This window comes from Empidonax traillii, unplaced genomic scaffold (genome assembly GCF_003031625.1).
Source record: "Empidonax traillii isolate 1590-97213 ecotype Southwest subspecies unplaced genomic scaffold, ASM303162v1 scaffold247:size2371522, whole genome shotgun sequence".
In the NCBI taxonomy this organism is placed as follows: Eukaryota; Metazoa; Chordata; class Aves; order Passeriformes; family Tyrannidae; genus Empidonax; species Empidonax traillii.
In genome coordinates, this window is record NW_020955440.1 from 99129 (window position 1) to 124783 (window position 25655).

At 40.0% G+C, this 25655-nt stretch overlaps 2 protein-coding genes across 8 annotated transcripts in view; both read left to right on the plus strand.

The window, feature by feature from the left end:
- Positions 1-1274: 1274 nt before the first annotated feature.
- CPB2 (carboxypeptidase B2) lies at positions 1275-16391 on the plus strand. 3 transcript variants are annotated; one of them, XM_027888882.1, is made up of 11 exons: positions 1275-1414; positions 5323-5398; positions 7034-7158; positions 7250-7358; positions 7883-7984; positions 8528-8632; positions 11182-11298; positions 12285-12375; positions 13548-13750; positions 15585-15669; positions 15788-16391. In XM_027888882.1, exons 1-11 carry the CDS (start codon positions 1338-1340, stop codon positions 15970-15972), a joined length of 1275 nt encoding a protein of 424 aa, XP_027744683.1. In that variant the 5' UTR covers positions 1275-1337; the 3' UTR covers positions 15973-16391. The 3 variants fall into 3 exon arrangements, with proteins under 3 accessions (XP_027744683.1, XP_027744684.1, XP_027744685.1); XM_027888883.1 differs by lacking the exon at positions 8528-8632; XM_027888884.1 differs by lacking the exons at positions 7034-7158; positions 7250-7358.
- Positions 16392-17495: 1104 nt separating this feature from the next.
- ZC3H13 (zinc finger CCCH-type containing 13) overlaps positions 17496-25655 on the plus strand; it is a 45382-nt gene continuing 37222 nt past the window's right edge. The window contains exons 1-3 of one of the 5 annotated variants that reach the window (XM_027888901.1): positions 17496-17608; positions 23434-23559; positions 23997-24106. In XM_027888901.1, coding sequence (XP_027744702.1) covers positions 23443-23559; positions 23997-24106 — 227 coding nt within the window. In that variant the 5' untranslated portion in view covers positions 17496-17608; positions 23434-23442. Of the gene's footprint in view, positions 17609-19792; positions 23560-23996; positions 24107-25655 lie in introns of those variants that run through there. The other 4 variants (XM_027888902.1, XM_027888903.1, XM_027888905.1 and 1 more) reach the window with 4 other exon arrangements.

Consider the following 25655-nt stretch of genomic DNA (forward strand, 5'->3'; position numbering starts at 1 on the left):
GGGGAGAATGATTCACCTCTGCTGTCATGTAAATCTTAGCTGTCTGGCTTCCTAGGACAGATCTGCCCCCCTGAACGAAAAAAAAAAAAGAGAGAGACAGGACTGCTTTTGAGTTCCAAAGTCTTGATTGCCCACCTATATGGAGACCTGGCTCTGATCCAGACCACTCCAGAGCTGTTTTAGAGGATATTTATGGGTGAAATCTAGTCCACATTACATAACCTCAGCTCCAGGGCTTGTTTTCAGGAATTCTTCACCCAGGTGTATAGCTATAACCCCATTGTGTGCATGTTGATTCACTCCTCAGTTCTCTTCTGGAATGAATTCCCTCTGGCAGAAAGCCATGTTGTGTTTCTGGGGACCACTCACCTGAAAAACTTTTTATATTGACTACCACTTTGATTCCCTCATTCTGCACCTGTACAACATACTCAGCCAAGAGCTAACATCAGGGTGGATCTGATGCTGGAGATGTAAAGTTTCCTCCTCAAAAGGCTGCTATTGCGGTGTTTTCTAAACACGCCTGGAACTGTTATGTTGGTGCATGGAAGAAGAGGACTTGGACCGTGATAATAAACTGTGTCGTAGTCAGGTTTGGATTTACTGTTCAAGAACAGAACATCAACTATTCTGGACATGTCAAATTCATACAGCTTTTAAGCATGTCCTGTCTGGACACCTGTGGATACAGATATGGGAAGCAAATCTTGGGGCATGCAAAAATTAAAAATGAGATGAAGAGTCATTTGTATTTTTTTTTTTGAGAAGCTAACTCAGTATGACATATGAAAATAACATGGATGTCAGAACATCACAGAAACATATGTCCCACTTGCTCCTTGTTTTCTCTGCTAGCATATGCCAGCAAAAAGAAGATTACCTGCTCAGGATTTTTCTATTTGGACTTAATAACCTCATTGCCACTGCTTTGACCCGGCTTCATGCTTGGCTGTGATGTCTTATAGGAGTGCTGGATGCAGAGCATGCTGCTGGACTTCCACAAATATTAGAGGTTCACAAAAGCTTTGTGCTTTGTGTTCTTTCTTATGTCTGTGATTCATAGCCACAATGAAGCAACACAAAGACCGAGATGACAAAGTGACTTGTCAATATGAAAATGTCCAAAATGTATTTTATACTCTCATACATGAATGACATCAATACAGGCAGGACCTCCCTAGGGAGCTCTGCCATATTGACTAAGCCACCAGGAGCTTGGAGAGGAGGTGAGAAGGAGTATTAAATTTTAACTACTCTTTAAATAACATTTTTAAAATCAATAATGTGGGTCCCGAACCCTTTGCTTTCCAATTGCATTTGATTTCATTGTGGATGCCATGAAGATGAAGTTTTACCTGCTCTTTTTTACCCTATTTATCTGGATTCAAGAGAAGCATGTCTTCACTCTTCCAAGGTAAATATCTGCTGATCGTGCTGAGCTTTTAGTGAGTGGTGAGAGGGACAGGGAAAGTATTGAGGCAAAATAATTCCAAGTTGCATAAGAAAACATTTGGCAAAGGCTGACATTTATTTATTGCCCTTGTAATTGGATATGTAGTTCAATTTAACATATAGATGGTGGAGGAAATGGAATTATTTTAAGTCTCCTTTGCATCCATAAATCCTATGTTTTTAATCATATTAAAACTATTCTTTTTGGTCTAAGTGCAAATCAATTCTGTTCATTCAGTGCTTTTGAATGCCAGTAAAGGGAATTCTGAAACTTAATGGGAAAAAATAATTTGCTTCATTTGCCTTAAAACAAGATCTTAAATGAATTACTTCTTGATGTAGAAAGGGAAACCATTTCAGAAAGTGCTAACAATCTGTTTTCTTTCCAAAGCAGCTTTTATGATTGTTTTTCCGAGCATAAATCATTTTTGAATAACCATTTGGTATTTGTAAAATGTTTCAGAAGCACTTTGTGGTTACCTATTGATAAACTTCAGAAATGCCCTGCAACCAAATGCTTTCTTAAAACACAAGAACATATGTCAGAGATGAAGACAGGCAAAATACTTTTATTTTCTACATGTACAACTGGTTTAAGAAACTGACATGTTTTAATAGGTAAAACTAAAAGTTCTTTATGTGGTGATATTAAGGAAAGCTGAATAACTGGTTAAATATAACCTGCTCTCAGGACTGAAATACCCACACAAAAAACAGTGAATTATGTCTCACAGCCCTTCTGTGACTCTGCACCACATGCCAGTGGCAGACCTGTTTCTGATGAACAACACTGAGTTCATGCCTTAAAAAGAAGACCTCTCACCTCTGTGTTGCAGTCATATTTTCTTGTGGATTGCTATGGAGGTGTGAGGATTACAGTAGGAGAATACTTAAACGTGGTTTTGGGTGAATTCAGTGGAACAGTATTGCTGTGTGCTACTTGAAGGTTTATGTATTTATTGTTTAAATAAAACACTGAGTGTCTGACCCTTACAGAAGAATATGACATTTCCCACTGGAAAGCACAAATCTAACCCTCCCAGCTCTGGTTTTGAAAATGGCCAAAGCAACAAGATTTAAAAGGTGATACATTCTATTTGACTTTTATTTGAATGCTAGTGTTGAGAGATTTACCAGGCATGTATTAAAGCCTCCCTTGCAAGGTTATGGTGTGATTACTGCATTTGGACTTCTACAAAAAATACTCAACATTATGAGACTTGTGGAAAAGTTCACAACACTGAAAGGCACCTACCTCACACGTAGGGAAAGGGACAAGGCTAGAGGCTGAGAGTCAGCAAGGTGTGAGCAGAGACAGCCCACAAAAAGGCATCTGTGCTCCAGGCAGATGAACATCTTACATGTTCCAGGAGAACAGAAGATGCTGGCAGCACTCCTCTAGTGACACTGCCTGTTAGGGTCAGGGTAAGACATTCAGCTGAAGACAATCAGGGAGGCCCCTGTTCTGGAGACATTAGTCAGAAAGAATATGCAAGGTTTAAATGAAGCCATGTTATGAGGACAGAGAGACACATCCACGCTGATGCCTTGTTTTTGTGGGCCTGTGTAATGCGATGCTGACAGCCCTTCTAGTGACTGAGAAATGCAATGGAGAGGAGGGATGAAGAGACTGAGACTCCTGCAGAAAGCTGGCACAGATTTATATCTGTGTGTGAGATGGTGGCCCCTGGGTGGGATTCATATGACTGTATGGGATTTCTACATAGCTCTGCATGAGAACAAGTCCACTTCACCTTAGTGTACAGTTAACGGAGAAAAATACGTGTATTTAGGTGACAGTTCATTCCAGGTTTGCACACACATCTAAATTAGCTCAGGTTAACCTGACTCCAAAATGCCTGTTTCTTTATTAAGACAGTGCCTAGCTCAGGTGAAGATATCAAATCCATCTAAAATGAACTGTAGTGCATCCCGCTCACTTTGTCATAGTTACAGGTTAAGTAAGACCTGAGCACTGTAGTGTGAGGATGGCAGTGGGACTTTTATCTTCCCAGAGGTAAAAAGGAGAAGAAAAAGAAATGGGGAATAGTGCCAGAACCCAGTGGAACCCTGGCAGGAAGTTGGAGGAGAAGAATGAGAGGGATCCTTTTAAGGGCAAACTCAAAGACCAACCAGGGAAAGCAGGGCATGGAGAACAGAAAGTGAAAGAAAAGAGGTGAGTTCAAGACAACCATGTCCAGCTGTACAGGTGCAGCAGGCAGGGCAAGGACGCTGCGGGTGCAGGGTTGTTTCCGAGATTGGCATAAAGGCAGTAATTAAAGCTTTTGTCTGAGTGTTAACAAGAGTGGGGCAGAATACAGATGAAAGGGTATAATGCCAAATCAAAGCAAAGGAACTGAGAAGCCCAACAACTACAGTTTTGGCTGTTAATATTCCCCATGACTACAAGTACAAGGACAGAATTTTGATCAGCTTGTTCAGTGTATTTAGGGACTATTACAAGAGCTATAGAGGAATTGTACCAGCTGAAATATTTCTGCAGCAAACACTGGAGTACAAGTACAAAGCAGCTTTCTCATTTCAGTACTCTCAGGCTGTGGGAATCATAGGATGAAACCAGATGCACCAGGCCTTTTCTGGTCTCCCCATGAAAAGACTTCCCCAGCTCTGAGAAGACAAATTCACTTTTAAAGTAGCCTCAAACACAGACTTCAGAGTGGACTTACCTAAAGAAATAGGCACACTGCCAACCTTGCCTATCCTTGATTGCTTCTTGATGCTCTGTCAAATGATGATGGAGGCAAAAACAGGGTTGGCATATTGTTGGTTCTGCATGAGAAACAACAGTGATTGCTTGGAGCCCGGCTAAAAGCAAAGATGAATCACCTGGTTGCCAGATGTTGTCAGGTTTCTGCTTGAAATCAGTCACAACAATGAGCTTTGACAATCATGTTCTACTGCTTGAAAACACTAGCATTGAGACCCCTTCCTGTTTTCTTTTCAGGACAGTCTTTGCAGACAGGGCTGTCAGGGACTTCCATGGTGCCTGGTTTATGCAGTGCCACCAGTTCCACGCACTTAGAGGGCTGAGAGCCACCCCAGCAATGGAAATGGAAATAGGGGTCTGACATTCCCTAGAGTCTCCTTCTTCTACACATATTAATTATTTTAATTATCTATCCAGTGCAATTTTGAACTACATGGTTTGCAGGGCACTGAAGATCAAGGCTCAATTTACAATGCAGAGTGGTGTTTTTTTCTTTCCAAACAGAGAATTTCACTTCCTGTCACCAACAGTGGGATCAAGCATGGAGTAGCTGGGAAGCACCATATCATGTACAGCATGTCTGGACCATGGTTTTCAAGTAGAAAGGGAATATAAGTTATCGGGCAAAGGTGGGGAGGACAGTGGTGCAGACCAGCTAAAATGTTACTTGGCAGAGATACACAAATAGGGAGGTCAAGAAAAACTTGACTGGAGTAGGACTGCACATCTACAAAACAAAGTGTTTGACTTTTGCCAAACTGGGAGGGATTTTGGCAGACTGGGAGGTTTGATTTCTCTGCTTAAACAGTAACTGACACTCTTCCTGGTCTGCGCTACTTTTCCAACAGTGCTGCTGGGGCTTGGGTTGGTGGCTGTTATGCTGGTTCCAGCTTTTAGTAGCAATCTCAGCATCCAGCAGTAGATATTGACTACCACAGCCCTGCACCACCTCTTTCCTGGATTTCACTGATTTGCAGAAGCAAAGGCTGGAACAGGGCCCAGCATCTTCATCCTTGAATCATCTTTGAGCTCATGGCAGCTAAGCCAGGGAAGATGAGAAAGGCCAAGCCTGCTTCTCCACTTTTACATGAAGTGGAGTTTTTCTAAATACCTGTGCTTTACTAAATACTCATATTTTTCAGGGATGAAGTTTTGTGGGCTCTCCCACAAACAGATGAACAAGTTGAAGACCTCCAGAATTTACTGAACACCACTGAGGTAAACAGATTCTTCTGTCTCTCTGGTCTCTCTCTCTCTGGCAAGTTATAGAAGAGAACAGAAAGGGGAATGGGAATTGGAAAGGGAATACAAAAACAATACCTCCCAACAAATTGTAATGTCTACAGCCTAGCAAAAAAGAAGCAATAGAAAATAAGCATCTTATAAGAGGAATTATCAGGCTAATTATAGGTGCTACTCCTGCAAAAGTTGGGAAATAAAAACATAAGCCAAAAGAAACAAAAGCTTTGTCCTTACAGCACACACATTGCATGTAGCCTTCATCAGAAGACCCAGACACAGGAGCACCTTTGGTAGCTGCCCATGGGGCAGGACTGACCGTTGCTGATGTTGGGTAAAGAAAACAATAATCATATGTATTACCAAAGTTTTCCGTTTATCCCCATTCATTGCTCCTCTGCCACCTCAGCTGTGTTAATCCAGAGTTCCTTAGTTTTCTTTACTCTCAATTCAAAGAATGTCTGTGCCAAAGAGAAACTAAACCTGAACTTGTGCTCATCAGTATACACAGCAGGCTAGCCAGGGCAACAGTGACAGCAACATCCAGCTTGCTTCTAGGATGTGTTTTCCAAACAATGCTGATCCATGTGATGCTGCTACTACTCTGCCAATAATGTCTGAGATAGCTACACTGAGACTAGCTCAACCATTTGTATAGCACCTTGCAGTGACACATCCAGGGGCCAAATGTTTTACCATTTACTGCTCAGAAGTCTTGATCAAAAAGCATGGATGAGTTTTCTGTATGATTTTGCAGACACATTCTCTCTGAGAAATGAGATCAACAGCTGACACCTGATACATGCCTGGAAACATGGTGCCCTGAGTTGGATACAATATTCCTGGTGCAACTAACTGCAGCAGGATGAAAACGAAATAAACCCTACTGTTTGGTGACTCCATTCTGTATGATGCCATAAAAATGCATCCAAGAATTATGCTAATTTTTTCACACTCTACTTTTATGCCTTATTTTCTCTAACTGTCACCCCTAGATCTTTTTGTATTGTTAGTTCTACAGTTTCAGTCTTTTATTGAATATGTTGGCTTCAGATTTCATTATTGTAAAATATTTAATTTTACCAAGAAGAATCTCATTTTCTTATTTTCCTCCCATTTCTAGTCTCTGTATTGCTGCTTCAACTTGACTTATATTCAAACCCCTTCTGGCATTTATTTCCTCCCTGATCAAAGTCATCAGAGAATACAATAACTACAAAGACTGGTCTGATCTTCATTAATTCTCGAAATACCCTCAGGGAAAATAACTCTCAGCAGACTTGAAAACATGTAACATAATAACAACCTAAATATATCTATTATACTAGAAATACTATCTCAGCAAAGGTTATGTTCCCGTCTTTGTTCTTGATTTATGAATTTATGTGCAGAAGTCATTAGAAACCTTTCTTAAATACACACATTTCATTTCCAGCAGTAGCAGAATGCTATAACACATAACAGCCAACATTAAACTGCTTGTTACGAGGGGTCTCTTAAATTGAAAACATATGCTTTGATTATTTTCAAAATGCTTATTAAATGTTAGTAAGAATATTTTTTCTTTCCTCAGCTAAAAAAAAAAAAAATGAAATGTTTTTGGAAAATTTGTAGGTCATTCTCTGGCAACCTGTTGTGGTTGAAAACATCAAGAAGGACCAAGAAGTCCATTTCTATGTCAGGGCATCCAACATAAATAGCACAAAAGCTCAGTTAAGGCAACTGGCCATCCAACACAAGTATGTATTTTTTATTTGTTGTCATGAATATTTTTGTAAAGTTGTTTGTCATTTATTTAACAGGATGTTGTGCTTTTCCTTTGTTATTCAGAGTCTTGATAGGAGATGTTCAAGGATTTATTGAAAAACAGACTGTCAATGACACAGTCAACCCACGCAGATCTTCTTCTTATTATGAAAACTACCACTCAATGAAAGAAGTAAGATATTTTTGTTGTAAGCATCTGTAGATTCAAAGGGTGAAATTTGTCTCATGATTGAGAATGGAGATAAAGGGAAAGAAAACATCAACAGGTAATAATTATCATTGTATTACTCAACAATTTAGAGTTCTATTTCTTGTAATGCTTTCATAGAGAAAGAAATAAGCACCAGACAAAATCTCTAATACATGTATTGCCTCAAACTGCCATTCAAAGGCAGTCAAGAGAGAAGAAAAACGAAGACACAAACATGTAAATATTTGAAGCATGAAATGAATAATAATTTAACAAAATAGAACTAAAGAGGAATTTCAGGCCTATACTTGGACTATGTTGTGACTGTATCTGATTGTTTGTTTTAAGAGAAATTAGAGTCAGGCAAGTGGCAAGTGGGCTGAATTATCCATTTTTCTTTCCCATCAGGTAAAGAGGCAGGATTTTGGGAGGTAGAATGAATTTAAGTCACTTTCAGGGATGAAGGAAAACAACAGAGTATCTATATACTAACTTCACCCTTGCAGATATACTATTGGATGGAAGAAGTAGTCAACGTCCACTCTGATCTCCTACAGAAAATATATATTGGATCATCATATGAAAAGCGACCGCTTTACGTCCTGAAGGTATAGCTGTGACTTAGTGCAAAAACTTGCCAAGTAGTAATGCAAGCAAGTGATGTGGCTTGTACAGAACTTAAAAACTTCCTTAAATCTGTACTTACATGCATATTTTCTGTGCTTTTTAGAAGTTTCTAAAGTTGTTTTACTAAGCTGCATTACTGTTGCAAATGCATTGGATGACATGAAGTTCCTTTTTGGGTCACATTTGGCCATCATCCAAAGGCATGAAATGCTGGCACAATGGATACCCTCCTCTGTTGACTATGAAGCCAATTTAGTTTGCTGCCCTGCATAGCTGATGACAGACTCGCTTGACCTCAGGTCTTGCTGTAATCTTGGTGTCTATGTTAGGATCTTGCAAGCAGACTGACTGTGGCTGTCTGACTGCGGCTGTCTGACTGCATGTGAACATAATTGGTGGCTGCATCCTGGCCCAGGATCAGTATGAGCTCTCTCTACAAGACAAATGCTTCTTCTTCCATCTTAGTTACCCTTTCATTTCTGCTTTACAACGGTGACATTTTAATGCAATTTCTCTTTTGTCAGATTTCTAAAAGCCAGGAAAAATCCAAAAGTGCCATATGGATTGACTGTGGTATCCACGCTAGAGAATGGATTTCTCCTGCTTTTTGCCTGTGGTTCATAGGCCATGTGAGTAGATAATCACATCTGATTACTGTTGTCAAAGCAAAGCAAAAAATCCTGATGCCATTTACCTCTGTCCAATTGCACTCTAAGCTCCATAAAACCTTAATCCATTTACTTTCACAGCACCAACACATGAGATTTGTGTCTAAGCTGCATACATAACAGTTAGTGTGTGTGCATGTGTGTGTGTCAGTAGATAGGAGGGGATGTGTGTGAGAGAGAGACACAAAGTCACAGGGATTGAATGCAGATCAGCTCAAATGCACTTTCAAGTATGAAAAAAACTTACGCAGAAAATTCAACAGAGACTTTTATAATTATGAATGGTCAGGGAAGGAGAGGCCATGGCAGCAAAAGCACATTTTGATAATCTGCTAGGGCTAAGTCTTTGCTGCTACGTGGATTCCAGGAATGGTCGTGGCTCTGGGTCATGCAGCACACAGTGGTTCAGGTCCGTATTACTGCATCTGGCACTGCCTGGAGCAGATCAGAAGACATCCAGAGTGAGCTCAAGCTGTTCTACAACTCTTGGCTCTCTCCCTACATGCCTTTCTAGAGCAATAGGTACCCCACACTTGGCTACTCCAGGCATAGCTCAAAACCAGCATGCACATCAGCAATCTCTACTTATCACTTGCTGTCACACGTCACCTGCTGCTACTGCTCCTCCTGCCTCTGTGTTTTTTATTTGTGCTCCTGCTTCTTTCTGGATCTGCCTTATGCAGAGAATAAAGCCACACAAGCCACCTTCTAGCCCTGCTAAAGATACCCTCATTTCAGACCCCCAGAACATGACCAGCAACAGCTAGCCATGCACATAGTTCATGGGAACCACAAAATCACTGATGGGATGAGCCTGTAGAACACTCTTAGATAGACCAGTCTCGATGTGCAGCTGCAGACCAATAGTCACATCCCTCTTTATATCTTTGATATCTATACTGCTCAGGAGAGTAAACAAAGGTACACCAAAAGATACAATATCTACAGTTTGCACCTGGATTGTAACATACATTGCCTTAGTCTTGTTGAACCTAAAGCATCTCTGCTCTACTTTTTGCGCTGAGCTGCTGGTCCAGTTCCTGATATGGACCAGGAAAAGGCTCCTAAGGCCTTTCTGGCCCAGACAAGGTTGTTCATCTTGCTCAGTTAATATTCTGAGATATTATTTATTGTTACTTTTTACAAAAGCAAAGTTCACAGTAAAAATAAGCAAGATGAGATTGAGACTTTACAATCACCAGTACTGTAGTCAGAAAAAAACACAGATGAGTCCTTGAAACATAAATTATGGTTTGGTTGTGATGGAACTAAATAATGTTAATGTTAATAATAATAATAATAATAATAATAATAATAATAATAATAATAATAATAATAATAATGGGTCACAACTATAAAGCCTAAATAACTATAACATTTGAAAGGATATTACAGGAGTTAGGGACAGATACAGCTGAATGTACCTTGTGACACACTGATAATCCCAGCCTTCAAGGTTCCATTGGAGAGAAATGCATTTGCCCTTTTCATGCTGCTCCAAATAATTACCAGCTGTGCTGTCACTTTGCCAGTGACATGTCCCTGCAGCATTTTTCAGAAGTAACAAGCTGAACATTTAGGTTCTCCATACCTTTGATCTAATTTACGTGTTTTAAATTAAAATTTTATTTCCATATCACTCCATGAAGTAACATTTTAAAATCTGACATTAATACACATCTGCACACATACATTAAAACCACCATCTCTCTCTGGCAAATTCTAGGCATTATTTATAATGGGTCCACTCATTTAATTTTGTTGCCAAGATTGTAGAAAGCTTGACATTTCTCATTTAGTCAAAAGAAGTCCATTGCCTGAGGAAAACTGGGAAAAAAATGAAAGAAAGTGGTTTAAGTAAGGTGTAAAGAAAAAAAGAAGAAAATATATGATTAAGGACTTAGTCTAGTCTAATAGTAACAAAACCACTTATCTGGGTTAAAATTTATTCCTGCATCATGGACCAACAACCAGGTTAGGTATCACTAGACCCTTCAAAATAAACTGTGAGGCAAAATTAGCAATGTAGATCTTACTGGCTCTTGTCATACAATTGCATTAAACTCACGATGCAACCAGAGAAATAATGTTATATACAGAAGCCATTTGAAATGTTACTTGCTTTTTTCAGTCTTGCTATATTTTGTGCTACTTTTGTGGTATTTTGGGTATGGGTGGGAGGGAGGGTTCCTATTATTTATACAAGCAGCAAAAGCTCGAACTTTCCTATTAATAGGCTTCAATTCTATCTCATGACCACCCATTAACACTAAAGGAGTGGAGTGTATCTGACTGACTGTATCAATTCAATTCCTACCCTCTCCATGGCAGTTCTAAGCAAAGAGTTGCTTTGCTATTCAGCAATTCCCATGATGTGATGTGCTTTATCAGGAGGTAGACTTGTCTGATAACTGCACAATTATTTTACATGTGCCGCTAGGTGCCTTTCTAGGAATGTAAGAAAAACACTATTATAAATGCTTTGAATAAGTTTCCCCTGTGCTTTATAGGCAATCCATGTGCGTGAAAGAGACCCCACCATGACAATGCTTCTGGAGCACTTTGATTTCTACGTCATGCCTGTGATGAATGTGGATGGCTATGAGTACACATGGAGCCATCCCTCCGTATGTAGACCTTTTTTGACAGCTTGTGCAATGTACTGATTTGCTATTTATGGGTACTATCACTGTGCATGCTTAGAGCATCATTTTCATCCTGGAACTGCACACCCCAAACTCCAAAACTGTGCTTGGAATTTCTGCATCTTTGCCCTATTTAAATCACAACAAATACTGCAACTATTTGGCATTTTATCCACAGTACTTTTGTGTCTTCTAATCTGCTAGAAATGCTTTTGGAAATGACAGAATCTCATCCTGGTATTTTAATACTTCCAGATGTCAGGAAACACCTGTGTCAGCCTTCAGAAGCAAGGTTATAAATACTGGCACAATCCAGCACAAGCTGGAGAGTGTCCTGCATCACCTACAGCACAGCCAGTAACTCACTCCTTACTCCTGCAAGGCAGCCCTCTTCTCTGAGTACTTTTTCTTTGAGATAAATGAAGGTACAACAGGTACCTTTTGTCAGGGTTTTATTTGTTGGCTGGAAATCCGGAGCTGTTGAGATGGTTGATTTTTCAAATCCTTCACTTAAGTTATATAAAAAAGAAAATCTCCTACTCCACTCTTACTGTTTTAATCTTCAACACAGTTTGGCTCACACTTGTATAACTATGCACCATCACCTCAACAGCTGCACACCAAATTTCCAACTTCCCATGTGCTGGTAGCAATGCCTACAGGAAGGTTGGACTTGAGCTCTTAAACTCACGTACCTGGCCAAACTGTAACGTCTTCTCCCCTCCTTCCACAGTCCAAATCACACTGAAATGAGACCAGATATGACCACTTCATATCCTACCCAACGTTTCCTTTTATCATCCAGACTTGCTGGCAAACAGATTGTGGTTTTAGAATCTTCCTTGGTTTTCACTGGCACATGACTGTAGAGGCACAAGTGGGAAGTCACAGTTAACTAACCAGGGAGACGGTGCACTGATTTTTTCAGCTTTTTTTCCTGAACATGGCTTGTGTATCTCTCTCATTAGAATCGCCTATGGAGAAAAAGCCGCTCAAAGCATGGCAACAGCAAGTGTATTGGTACTGACATGAACAGGAATTTTGATGCGCACTGGTGTGGTAGGACATAATTTTCCTCCTATTGTATCTCTGCCTCACTTTTAGCCTTTAAAATTTATTTTGAGAACGTTTTCATTTACTATTTCACAAAGTTAATATAAAGACAAATGCAGCTAACTATGTGTTACAAACCAGTGAAAAGTTTCCCAGCTTTAGATACTTTTTGTTGGGACTCTGGATTTTTTTCTCCCCAGATGACACACCAGGGAATAGCCTCTTCCCAGCACAGCAGAGATCCAGGCTTCTGGATCCTGCCCCTTGCATCATACCATGACACACTGGTGGAGGCTGTTGGTGGGAAGAGGGAAGAGATGGCCCTTGCCATGTCAGCCAAGGCCTGTTGCACTATCCAGTTGAGTAGGTGCTCCACCATGGTGTACAAACTCACCACCTCAGTCATCCTTCCACAATGCCTAGCAGACTAAGATTTTTTTGGGTCTTAGTGTTTCTTGTGAAGGCTGTATCACATTTACTTACTCCAGGCACTTTAGTACTTAAAAAGTTTTTAATAGTCTGCAGAATAGCTTAAATGTTACCTTATAGATCAGATCTGACTTCACTCAGTGCTGACACTAATGTCCTATATGGTTTTCAGTCAGTTTAGTCCATTGCTAAACTGTCCATGGCTACTATAGGAAAATACGCATTTTTTCACTAAACACTAAAAATCCTGACTGCTTCCAGAAAGTTATTTGGTCTTATTCAGAAGATAGCAGAAGTGGTGAATCCTAGTCGTCTTCTTGATAACTTGTTCTGGTGTTTTCTAAGAACTTTTTATTTGTGTTTCTTCAGCTCCCCACTGCGAGCTTGCTTTCCCCCAAGATTAAATAATCACTTAGAACTGCCCTTTTCCTGTAGTTCTAGATTTTAAGATGTGATCTCACAATCATGTGATGATTTTAAATGAAGCATCTTCTTCCTCTCTTCTTAGATTTTTTATCCATTCTTTGAACAATTTTTTTCTACCTTCTCCAATTGTTTCCAAGAGCATAGTGGATGAGAAATTCTAGTAGGCTTGCACAGGTTTCTACAAGCATGCAAGTTCTTTCCATAGCATGGCAGAATCCATGATGTCTTGTGTATTTGCATCACACTCTGCTCTTTTATTAGATGAACAGAAATGCAGAAGGAAAGAAGTAAAACAGTAAAACTGTGCACCTTTTTTGTTATAGGTCGAGGAGCATCTCCCTATGAATGTCAGGAGACATACTGTGGACCCTACCCAGAGTCTGAGCCTGAAGTGAAAGCAGTGGCTCGCTTTGTGAGAGACCACAAAAGCACCATTAAAGCCTACATAACCATGCACTCTTACTCCCAGTTGGTATTGTTTCCATATTCTTACACTACGAACAGAAGCAAAGACCATGATGAGCTGGTAAGTCTTCCCAGCTCCTGAAGTTTCAGAACTACTTACCCTGCTTGGTTAGCCTTGTAGTGAGGGAGTCACAGCACACTGAGGATCAAGAATTAGAAAATGAGATTTTTTCTTGATGCTTTTAACACATTAATTTGGGGTAGTCTAGTAGTGTGTAAGTCAGCAATCTGCTTCTGAAGATTATGGAAAAATGAAAATATTTATTCCAGATTGATAACACATCACCAACACCTGATATGTTGAAGCTGCTGTTAAAAGAGCAGTCACATTGGTTTGGACACCTTGAAAACCCATATATGTGCAAATTCCTCATTATGTTATATGGCTTACACAAATTCTGAAATTACTTGGGTGTGTAACTCTGAAAAACACCCTTCACATACCTGAGCAATGAGGTGGACCCTTGCTACTTGTTCTAGTGGACTCTTGCTATTTTTGTTATGGTTTTTGCTAGGGATACTTCTTAAGATAGTCCTAATGGTAGGATGGAAAACATACCCTGCTTATGTAGAATTTTACATTCTTGAGCCACCAAATCACAGAGTAAAAAGTCACCCTGAGGACAGACTGCATTCAAAGCAGAAAAAGTAGCTGCTGTTTTTTCTCACTAATGATAAAACTCTGGGTTTGTCTGGATGTGGAGAAAATATCCAGGCTGAACTGAGATATGTTCACACAGAGTAATCAAGCCATAGGAGCAGGTGGACAGCTTAGTTATATTCTTCTTATGCAAAGATGTCAAAATCCACAGAGCAAGGGATTCCCTCTCCTGTACTTCCTAGCCCTTTTCAGTGTTTCCTAAGCTCCAAGTGTGGAGGCAATGAATTCTGCTATTTGCAGCAAGGGCTTCTGCCTCAAAGTACGAAAGGAGCAGATATCATGGAAAGGCGACCAGAAAGCAGGTGGACAGGCTTTGGGATTTGCCATCTGGGAAACCAGTGCATGTCTGAGGTAGACAGGTAATTTCATACACTGACAGGTAATTTCATGTATGGCATAAGGACAGACGGTAGCAGAGTTTATAGACGATTGACATTTGCACACACTGCTGTCATTTTGATTGCTTTTCAGTGTCAGCATCTACTGTGTCACTTAACATATTTTATTTTTTAAAATAATATTTTAAAAAACATTTTATTTTTTTAAAAGAAGTGTTTTATATATAAAAGAACTGTAAAAAGTACTACTTCAAAATCCCATACAGTCCAATACAGTATTTCCATTGGTAACTAGTGCCAGTGTGTTCAGAAGACATGAAAAAAAAAACAGTAATGTAAATATTTAACAAACTAACTCCTAATAACATATATATTCTGTGATGTCTTGGTTTCTGTTTAATTTCCTGAAATAAACTGTTTTGAATACCACAATTTAAAAAGCGCAGTTGTGAGTAAACAGTAATAATGCATTTGTGACTCTTTCCCTGAGAAGTGGAAAGAGATGCCCTAATTCTGGGTATTTAAGTCTTCTTTATGGCTTAAGAGTAGAGTTCTCTCAATTAAAATACTTTCCTGCTGTTTTTCTCAATACCATATAAATTGTCAGTGACTTAAATACTGTGGCAGAAAAAATATGAGACAAATGAGAACAAGTGGTTTGACAACAGTTTACTACTATCTATATTTTTTACCTGTCTACAGCAGAAATGCAATCTGCAGCATGGGCATATGCTGAAAATTTTTACCGCATTATGTGGGTTTTCTAGAACTTTTTTATAAGAGTATTTAACTAATGCGAGATTCAGAGCACAGTGTAAATAAATTCTAACTGAATACATATTAACTATTATCACAGGGCCTTAAAGTTAATAATGTTTTGTTTTGTTTCATTTCAGGACAGCCTGGCAAAGAAAGCAGTTAAAGCTATAAGGAGGACAACAAAGGAAACTTATAGACCTGGTCCTGGTGCACAAACGATCTGTAAGTATGACTTTCAAGGCGTGACAGTATGTCCTTGCTGGCATCAGAAGACAGCTTTTGAACAGAAGACTGAAGTTCTGGCTTCAGGCAATTTATCTGTTTTCCCTTCCTCACATAGATTTAGCTCCTGGAGGGTCTGACGACTGGGCTTATGATCTTGGCATTAAATATTCTTTTACCTTTGAGCTACGAGACACTGGAACTTATGGATTTTTGCTTCCTTCTCAAGAAATTAAGCCAACTTGCTTAGAAGCACTTTCTGCTGTGAAAGAGATAGCTAAACATGTTCTCCAACATTTGTGATGTTGAATATAATTTATTCCAGCATTACTGCACTTAGTTATAAAAGTAAGAAAAAAAGCTTGCTGCTTTATTGAAATTATTTCCACATATGCAGAAAAAAAAAAAAAAAGGAATGACTGCAACCCCAATATTTTAAGATATATCAGTTGTTTTCAACCATACCTATACACGTATACCTGCAATGGTAGCTCAGTGCATCACATATATACATATAGAACATTCTGCAAGAGGAAAATAGCACAGATGTACCACTAGATAGTGGTAATTCCAGGTGATGTAGCCTCGAATGGGCCTCTGACCGACATGTGTCGTATAGGGCAGACTCCATCCATAGAAGGGGTTCCTCCATTTCGGTCACTTGAGCTATTAAAGGATTTCCTTCCTGGAAAACAACTCTACTCCTGGTTTCTGCTCTCAAATAAAAAGGATGTTCAGATGAGAACTTCTTGCTGCACGTTTCAATAAAGGCAAGGACACACAGGTGGCCAAACCACCAAAATGCGCCTCCACCACAATTAGCCAAGTTCATTTATGCTGCAGCCAAGGGTTTGTGCATCAAAACATTGGCCTCTAGGCTTTATATGATGTTATAAGACCCTTATAAGGTGATCGGACAAGGGGAAATGGTTTTAAACCAAAACAGGGCAGGTTGAGATTATGAAGTAAGTTTTTTACAATGCAGGTGGTGCGGCACTGGCACAGGTTGCCCACAGAGGTGGTGGATGCCCCATCCCTGGAAACATTGAAAACCAAGTTGGATGAGGCTCTGAGCAACCTGGACTAACTGAAGATCACAGGATTACAAAATCAATAAGGTTGGAAAAGATCTGAGATCATCGAATCCAATCTATGACCAAACACCACCACCGTGTCAAATAGACCATGGCACTAACTGCCACATCCAGTCTGTCCTTAAACACCTACAGGGATGGTGACTCCACCACCTCCCTGAGTAGTCCATTTCCATATCTAATCGCCCCTTCTGTGGAGAAAGTCCTCGTAATGTCCAACCTAAACCTCCCCGAAGCAGTTTAAAGCCATGTACTCTTGTCCTGTCGCCTGGGAGAAGAGACCGACCCCCACCTAGCTACAACCTCCTTTCAGGCAGCTGTAGAGAGCGATAAGTCCCTCTGAGCCTCCTTTTCTCCAGGTTAAACAACCCCAACTCCCCCAGCTAAACCCCTCAGCACTCGGGCTCCAGGCCCTTAACCAGCTCCGTCGCCTCCCCGTGAGGCGGGGCCGGCCATTTCCTCCTCCCTCCCCCAAGATGGCGGCACCGCCGCTTCCGCCCTTCCCGCCGCCTCCATCGTCATCGGCGTCACCGTCACCGCCGTCGCCATCGTCATCACATCGTCATCGCCGGCGGCGGCGGCGCGGGCGGCGCGGGGCCCGCGGGGCAGGGCGCGCGGGGGCGGTGGCGGCGGCGGCGCTCCCTCGGCGGCTGTCCCGGCGCGCGGGGCGGGAGCGGCGGGTCCGCGGGGGCGCGCGCCGCTCCGCGCGCTCCTCCCCCTCCTGCCCGCGCCGCTCCGCGCCCAGGCCCGGGAGGACGGACCCCCCCCTCGCCCCCTCCCACCCTCTCCGCCCCGGGCGGCGGCGGAGGAGGCGGCGGGGAGCGGCGCGGCAGCGCAAGGAGCAGGTGAGTGCGGCGGAGCGGCCGCGGGCGCGGAAGGCGGGGAGGCGGGACGGGCCCCCGCGCAACTTTTCCCCTCGGCCGGGCCTGGCGCGGGGCCTCCGGGCCTCGGCGGCGTGAGGCCCGCGGAGCGCGGCGGCGGGGAAGGGCCACGCTCCCGCCCAGCGCCCTGCGCGGCCTCGGGTTGGGCCGCCTGGGGGCTCCCCGGCAGCGGCGGCGGCGGTGGGTGCCCGGCGGAGCCATCCCACCCTGTGCCTGGAGCGCCGTCCCGCCGGCCAGGGCCGCGCTGCAGCCTCCCTACGTACTCGGATCTTCCCTGTTCGTGGTTTGGTTGGTTTGGGGTTGGGTTTTTTTTTCCCCCCACTTCAGTAGGGCTCTTCTCCTTCTTTCTGGCAGTAAAATAGTTTCTGCTTTATACGCTCGAGAGGGACTACTAATTTCGCTCGTATAAATTCCCCCATCTCTGTTCCTTCAGGTAGCGGCTACGGCTAACTCCAGTCCCTTCCAGAACCTGTAGCCTGGGCATTTTGGGTTAGTATGTTAGGGATGGTCTACTTAGGTCCTCACCTTTGACTTCTCAATGGATTCTCACTCCACCGTTGATTTCTTGTCAACCTTCTGCAAGAATGTTTGAGGGACAGGTTTTTGGCATGTAGTGGGTTAGCAGCCAGGACTTGGAAGGATCTTGTGCCGGTTTTGAAGCACCCACGGTGCTTCTGTGCGGACGGGAGTGGACAAGGTCGGCCCATGAACCAGGTATCTGAAAACTGTGGCTCTATGTGGCTGTGCCCGAGATCATGCACACTGCTTCTCAGCATCTTTGCTGAGAGTGACAACTTGCTAATGTGGTGATCCAGCTCACAGACTGGAGGTAACACATGTCCAGCAAGCTTCATGTGAAAACTGAGTGAACTTGGACCTGTCCACACCAGTCTGCGTAGACTGTCTCTTAGTCAGGGGAAACATCTTTGAATATGAGGACTTTGTTAGACGTGGAGCACTATATACTTTCTAATGTGATACTAGGGCCTGATATTTTTATTTATTCACTTGTAGAAGGCCAACCATGATGTTATGCTTATGCAAACGTAGCTAGCAGTTGCTTGTCTCTACTAATGGAGAAATATCATATGTTAAATTAGGGGAACAGGTTCAAGTTAATATGGTGATGGGTTATCAGCAAGGAGTTGTTACAGTAAGTTTAGAATGCCAGTTTTCTGTCAAACAGGCTTTGTATGAGTTTCTCGGAAGGTTCGATATGAACACGTTTTATAATTTTTAGTATTACTTTTAGGCAGTAAACCTGTGGAGCTCCTTCAAATATCACTGTTTTATTAGTATTGTGACATGGAAACATTAACATTGTAATCAGAACCAAAACCTTTTCAGGTAAAAACTCTTCATTTTGAAAAGTTCAGGGAACCATTCTCGAAGCTGTTATTAAGTTTTCAACCCATATTTGGTTTATTATAGAGTGTTATAATCAGCTTGTATTTGAACTTCTGTAGGACTTTAATTTTGCTTGTTATTTTAAAAGGCGTATTATTTATCTCTTCACAGGTAGGATTTTCTAAAGTGACATAATGTTTAGCTTGTGTGTGGTGTGTGCATGCTCAGACATTGACATGCTTACGAGTGATGTCTTGGACTTCTTAAAAAGATTTTATCCCTTTTTTTTTTTTAATTTTGCTTTTGTTCTGCTGCATCTCAGTTTCTAGTTTTCTTGTAGAATCCTTCAGGATTCATTTTTGCAGGGGGCTAGATTAGGTTTTTCTAATGGAAAAGTAGGTGTTTTGGATGTCTCTTGATTGTGGCTTATGCAATATCACACTAATATTGAAGAAGAATCTTAAGCATGCTTGACACCAAAATGTAGAAGTACTAATAATAAAAACATAACATTTCAGTGAACACTGTGTCAATCACATCATGCTTCATTGATTTCAGTTCCTTGGTTAGAGCCCACTAGGTGCACTCACTTCTCTCAAGTCTGTCTACATTTTAGGTTTATTCATGTAAGTAATGCTCTGAAATATATTTTCCTTCAAATGGTAGTATAATTAATGTTATTAACAGATTGTTTCTCACTCTGGGGCAGTTACTCTTTTTGAAGAGTAACTTTTTAAAGAGTAACAGACCATCTGTGTGTAAGTGATCATAGTGTTACTATATTTCTAATTTATTGCTACAGGTTATCATGGGTCTTGTTTATGTATGGAAAAGTGATACTTTACAGTTAAAATCTTAGCTATAGAATTTATTTTAGGAGGATGAAATTAACCTCACTTAGTGGTAGTACGCTGTTTCAGAAGTTGCAGATACTTCAGTGCCCCTAAGTAGATTTGGCAATTAATGTCATGTACTTGAAGTGCATAATTTTTGACTTAGACATTTTTTTAATTTTTTTTTTTAATCATGGTAGTAATTATTTGAACTATTAAGAAGTCTCAAGGCTCAGTCCACACTGATACTCAGTGCTGTCTAATCCATGTGAATATTTGATAAGGAGATGGTAATACAGAGGCAGACATTTGATGGAAAGTCATTGCACTGGCTGTCAGTGTGGGATTGATAGCAGGGACTGTGATCATCAGTGGTAAAACAACGTAAGGTGAAGATGTGTGAGAACTGAGTGAGTTACGGCAATCTTTATGGGTTGTTCCGTTTAAAGTGTTCTTGACTGTCCATTAATGTGCAGACTGAGAAATTTGGAAATTTGGAAAATTTGGAAATTTTTTCCCCTCACAGTACTTGTTTGTGAGCAAAGAAGATTGTCAGAAACACAAAAACTGTCATTATACATCTGAAATTTTCAATATTGTTTTAATAGTCCATTTATTTTTCCAACTTGCTTGGTCTTCAAAGAATGAAAATGCATCTGCATTTTCAGGTGCAGTCTCTCAAATGCAGTGTTTGACGTAGTGAAAATTCCTCAGTTTGCCTCTGTCTGGACTCTAATCTTGCAGCCTTTGGTAACAGTTATATTCGCTTAACGGTGAAATGTCTTGCAGTTCTTGTTGCACGAGTGAGGTTCTCATGTGATATGTGCATACAGAAAGGAATATGCTGTGCACTCACAGCATGCAGGTTTTGTTTGCTTAGAGTAATCTATCATAAATATCCCTTCTGTTAATAAAATATGTTGTTAATTGCAAACTGGTGGATATGGGCCAAAACAGAAGAATAGAATTGGCACAGCGCTACCAGAAGCACTATGTTTTTTCATTTCTCATTCAAGTCTTGTTTTGTTTATTTGTTTGTTTTAAATAGGGGATTTTACAAACCTTAGAAGATTGAGGGTTGGATGGTATTCTTCTTAATTTCCTTATGGGAAATTATTGTCCAAATACAGGGAAGAATGCAGTTGGAATTAAATTATCTGTTCAGTTATGATGATGCTGCCCCCTTCATCCTCTTTGTGCTTATAAAAATCCTTTTAAGCCTAGTCATCATCATAACTTCCTATAGAAGTTAATTCCAAAAAGGAACTATATGCTGAGTAAAAAGTAACATTCCAAACAAAAATTTTGCCTCTATTTCTTTGAAAATCAAAGTACATTCAAATGGAGAGGCAAAATGAATGTATTTTTTCTGTATACTACTACCATATCAGTGTGAACTGTACTTATGTATTAGATGCACTCATCTGTCCTTCTTGTGTTGAATGCTCTCCTTATGCCATTGCCAGTGTCATTTTTCTAACACTTTTTATTTCAGATATGGCTCTTTTAACTGTAAATATTTAAACCAAATTCAGTAGTTGTTATATGATTGTCTTATTAAAAATGCTTTTGCATGTGTCAGTTGATTTTTATATCCTCTACTAAAGGGTGTGGCTGGGTGAAACTGTAGAAATTTAGTAGGTTTTTTCCTGACATTCAGTGAGAATCCTGAAATGGAAAGGTGCTCAGCTAGGTGAGACATGGTGTTGTTTTGCTTTCTAACTTTAATGGTTTATCCTGTCAGACTTTAAAACTACTGCTGCACATTGAGCTGTCCACAATGACTCCTAATTATTTTTCTCAGAAGACTGGACTAATTTGATCTCATCAAATATTTAGATAAAATCATTTCTCCTTGTGTGCATTGCATTATATTTATTTGCATTTCATCTGCTGTTGTATTACTCAATTCTCTAACTCAGATCTTCCTGGAAATCTCTGTTCTCCACAGTTTTTACTAACCCAAATAATTTCATACTACTGGCAAATTCTACTGTTTGACTGTCTGCTTCCACTAATTGATGTTAACCATTGTTTTTAATGTTTGGTATACACCATATGGTTAACTTTCACTCTCCCTGAGCATCTTGGTTAATGTCTTGATTATCTGAACCTTACGTATGAGATAAAATTCTTCAGATAATCAGAGGCTTGGAGAAGTAGAGTAGAGCTCTACTGAGAAATCTCAAGTTCATGGTGTAAGCTTGCTTTCTTCTGTTGTTTATAAAGGAGCTAAAGTGCTTAGCAAGAGCTTCAGCACAGCATTCTGTTTGTAGAAAGTGCACAGGTGTCAGAATCCTAAGGAAGTATTGTCATGGAAGGAACTGTAGGGTTCAGATAATGAAGTGTCCATGTTTATGCATTGTAATATTTTTTTCCTGTGAAATGTAATCTTACAATCTGAATACTGTGGGGACATATTGCCGATCAGATGGTAAAAATGTGTATTAGTCAACTCTGGTGGATGTTAGTTTAAATTTATATTATTCTGACTCTATGTATGAACTTTTTGACATTTGTAATCTATTAGCGTATGAGAAATTAGCTTAAGAGTGTGCGTGTGTTCTAAATGCAGTGACGCATGGATAGGAGCAGAAGGGTAGGAAGATTAGTGTTTGGCTAATCATGCTCTGCTGACTAAAGAGAGTGATGGCACTTTGCAGTTCAACAAAGAGGTGGTTTTCTGAGCTGTATATAAATTGTCTCGCACCTGACAGATGTTCCCAAATTGATTTTATTTCTGTTTAGATCAAGTAGCATGTAAAGAATGGACAATAGATGTTGGGGCCCATTCTGCCCTTTGTATACAACCTGTTTCTAGTGCTAAATGTGTATATTCCTTTTTTTTTAAAATATGTTTTCCTTTCTATAAATAACTCCTTTTCTCAGGTAAGATAAGTTGTGACTTCTTGTTTATCAAAGTTATGCTGTATTTCCTTTAAAATCTGTTTCTCTTAATGAAAAGGAGCTAGTTCTTGAAAAGCTTAAGAAGTGTATCACTGTTGTGGAGTTTTTTATTTTTTTCCTAAACTCATGTGGTTCCAAATAGTTGTAGGAATCAAACCAATAACAAACACAGACTGTGTTTAATATCAAGGTGATTTTCAGTAGGTTGTCTTACACAACTAAGGAGGGAAAATGGAGCTCTAATTTTTGGAAATGTGTTTCAAAAATGGTAGACATTTTTAGTGGTTGGAACTGGTTTCTGAGAGGTTGGTGAAATAACATTAAAGGTTCTGTTCACTTTAAGTCACTTGAGTTCATGCCCCAAAAAATACATGATGAAAGAAAGCATCTGTCCTATGTGGTGTTTGCTGCCTAAATGCATAATGTGTCTTGTGATCTTTCCCAAGGGAAAGATGAAGAATACATATCAGATCATAAAATAAAATGAAAAATAATCATTACTGGTGTTCAGCTGACTTGTTCAAATCAGAGGCATTCCTTGTTATTAGATACATTTCACTCATTTATGACTTCTTTTTCTTTCTTCATCACCTCTGCAGCAACTCTTACAATGTATATCCATACTATTTTATTCATGTGAGTTCAGTGTCAATGGCCCCAAACTGAAGGATTTTACAGTTTTGCTTTTTTTTTTGGTTGAAGTAGTACAAAATGTCAAAAATTAGAAGGAAGGTCACAGTGGAAAATACCAAGACCATATCTGATAGCACATCCCGAAGACCCAGTGTGTTTGAAAGGCTTGGACCCAGCACTGGAAGTACTGCAGAGGTGAGTTGTAAAAGTGTTCTTCTTTTCCTCCCCACCCCAGCATCTTCTTTTTCAGGATTTGTGTGGTGGGAAAGAGTAGCTCACAAGTACCAAATGCTCAGATGTCACTGATGTAAAGTAAAGGTGAAAAGAACTCCTTAACGCATGGATGTTCAACATACTAATACTAGAATTTTCAAATAACATGTGTTGTCCCAGCTTCTGGAGAGGAGCAGTAGTATTGTACATATCAGTAGTATTTCCACCAACCTAAATTTTTCTTTGCCAGACCTGATGCTCATTGTTGATTATTTTTTCTAATGAGTTATATTACTGGTGGACAGAAATTACAGATAAATGGGAGTTAATGTGGAGTCATTTGTTTGTTCTGCCACACTCACACCAATGGTATTTCCAGAAACGAGTGTGAAATTCACCCAGTAATGTCTGTCTCTTAGACACAGTGCCGTAACTGGCTGAAGACTGGCAACTGCCTCTATGGGAACACATGTAGATTCGTACATGGCCCTTCACCACGAGGTAAAGGCTATAGCAGCAGTTATAGAAGGTAAATCAAGAACTCACTTTGAATTCTTCACATGCTGTAGGAAAATAGCTTTTGCAACTGTCTTTTGTTTCTTTTCTTTTTTTTTTTATTAAAGTGAAATGCTGTGGTGTGCCTAATCTGTTTTATCAATAACCAATTGCCTTGTGAAACTGCTCAAAGCAATTTATTTGGCAATGTGCAGGACTTTTGTGTGTATATAGCTTTAAAAAAATGGAGTCCACTGAGTGCAGATTAACTACTTATATTACTTGAAATGGGAAGTTCAAGTACCTTAATACTTTTTGTTTTGGCGTAGCGTCACTGCAGCTTTCTGTTATACTTGTCTGTCCTTTTCTAAAATGCTGGTTTGCAATTACTTAAAGCAGTACGCATGCTTACAGCCTTCTGCCTTTGCTATGTTGTTTGATGAATAAGGTGTCTATCCTTTCTCTCCTGTTGTGAGATAACACTTCTCTTCAAACATAGTTTTGTGACTTTATCTGTCAGATATAGAAAAAATATCCTGTGTCATATAAGGAGATCCAAAAAGTTACTTCACTTTTCAAAAGAGAATATTTTTTTTATTATCTGCTCTTCATATGTTACTACAGTTTAAATTTTTTCCCCAACTGTCCTTTATGTGGCATAACACCACGTTGCTTAGCTGAAACTGAATGTGGCAGTAAGTTTGTAATATTCTTGCTATAAAGGACAAAAATTATTATGGTTTTAGCATAGTACCTCTTTGCTTGAAAGCTTCATATTTTACAAAGAACTGTCCTTCATAATGCCAGTGTCAATGATACCTCTAGGTTATTGATGGGCACACTGAAGCATCAAAGCGTAAAGCAACAACAGGAAGGTTGACATGAGTTTAGGATTCTGTTTCTGGTTCTTTCTCCTATTCCTGTGGTATAATCTCAGAATGATCTTGACTTTGCTTGTTTGATCTTTCATTGCTTCTGAGGTGGTAATGCTGGGATACAAAATACATCACTGAGTTTAATATTTCTTTTGGTGTGTAAACGATTTTACTCTGTTCTGTACTGAATGTTCCAAATGGATGAAGTAAGTGATTTGCTGGTAGAGATTAAATTTTAAAACTGATAGAATGTCACTTTCTCCTTGCTTTCAGCATTTGGAACACCCAGTGCATAGTTCTGCTTGGTCATTTGAAGAAAGGTGACATTTCTTTTAATGAGTAAAACTGTGTTTCTGCTTCACTACTGACATTTAAGAATAATATTGATTTGCTTCTTTTTACTGCTGACTTTTTTTAGTAGGACTGTATGAAAAAGTCAGAGGACAAATCCTCCTGCTTATTTGCCTGACACATTCAACATTTAATAAAGGTGTTCTTAAAAGTAAAAAGGAGAAGGAAGCCCACCATCCCTACACACCCCCCAAACCAGACAAATGAAAGAAACCTGCTTGTCTTCAGAAGTTTCTACTGATAGCTCTTGGCCAGGCATAGAAAAAGCTGGTTTATGTACATAAAAAATGTTGGCATTTTCATGCCATTTAACATTAGAGAGATTTTTCACAAATGTTATCCAGGCATTTTGAATGC

Coding starts and splice junctions, on each gene's coding strand:
- CPB2 (XM_027888882.1), top strand. CDS start 1,338: ATGAAGATGAAGTTTTACCTGCTCTTTTTTACCCTATTTATCTGGATT. Junction 1,415..5,322: donor CATGTCTTCACTCTTCCAAG/GTAAATATCTGC, acceptor CATATTTTTCAG/GGATGAAGTTTTGTGGGCTC. Junction 7,159..7,249: donor CAACTGGCCATCCAACACAA/GTATGTATTTTT, acceptor TTTGTTATTCAG/AGTCTTGATAGGAGATGTTC.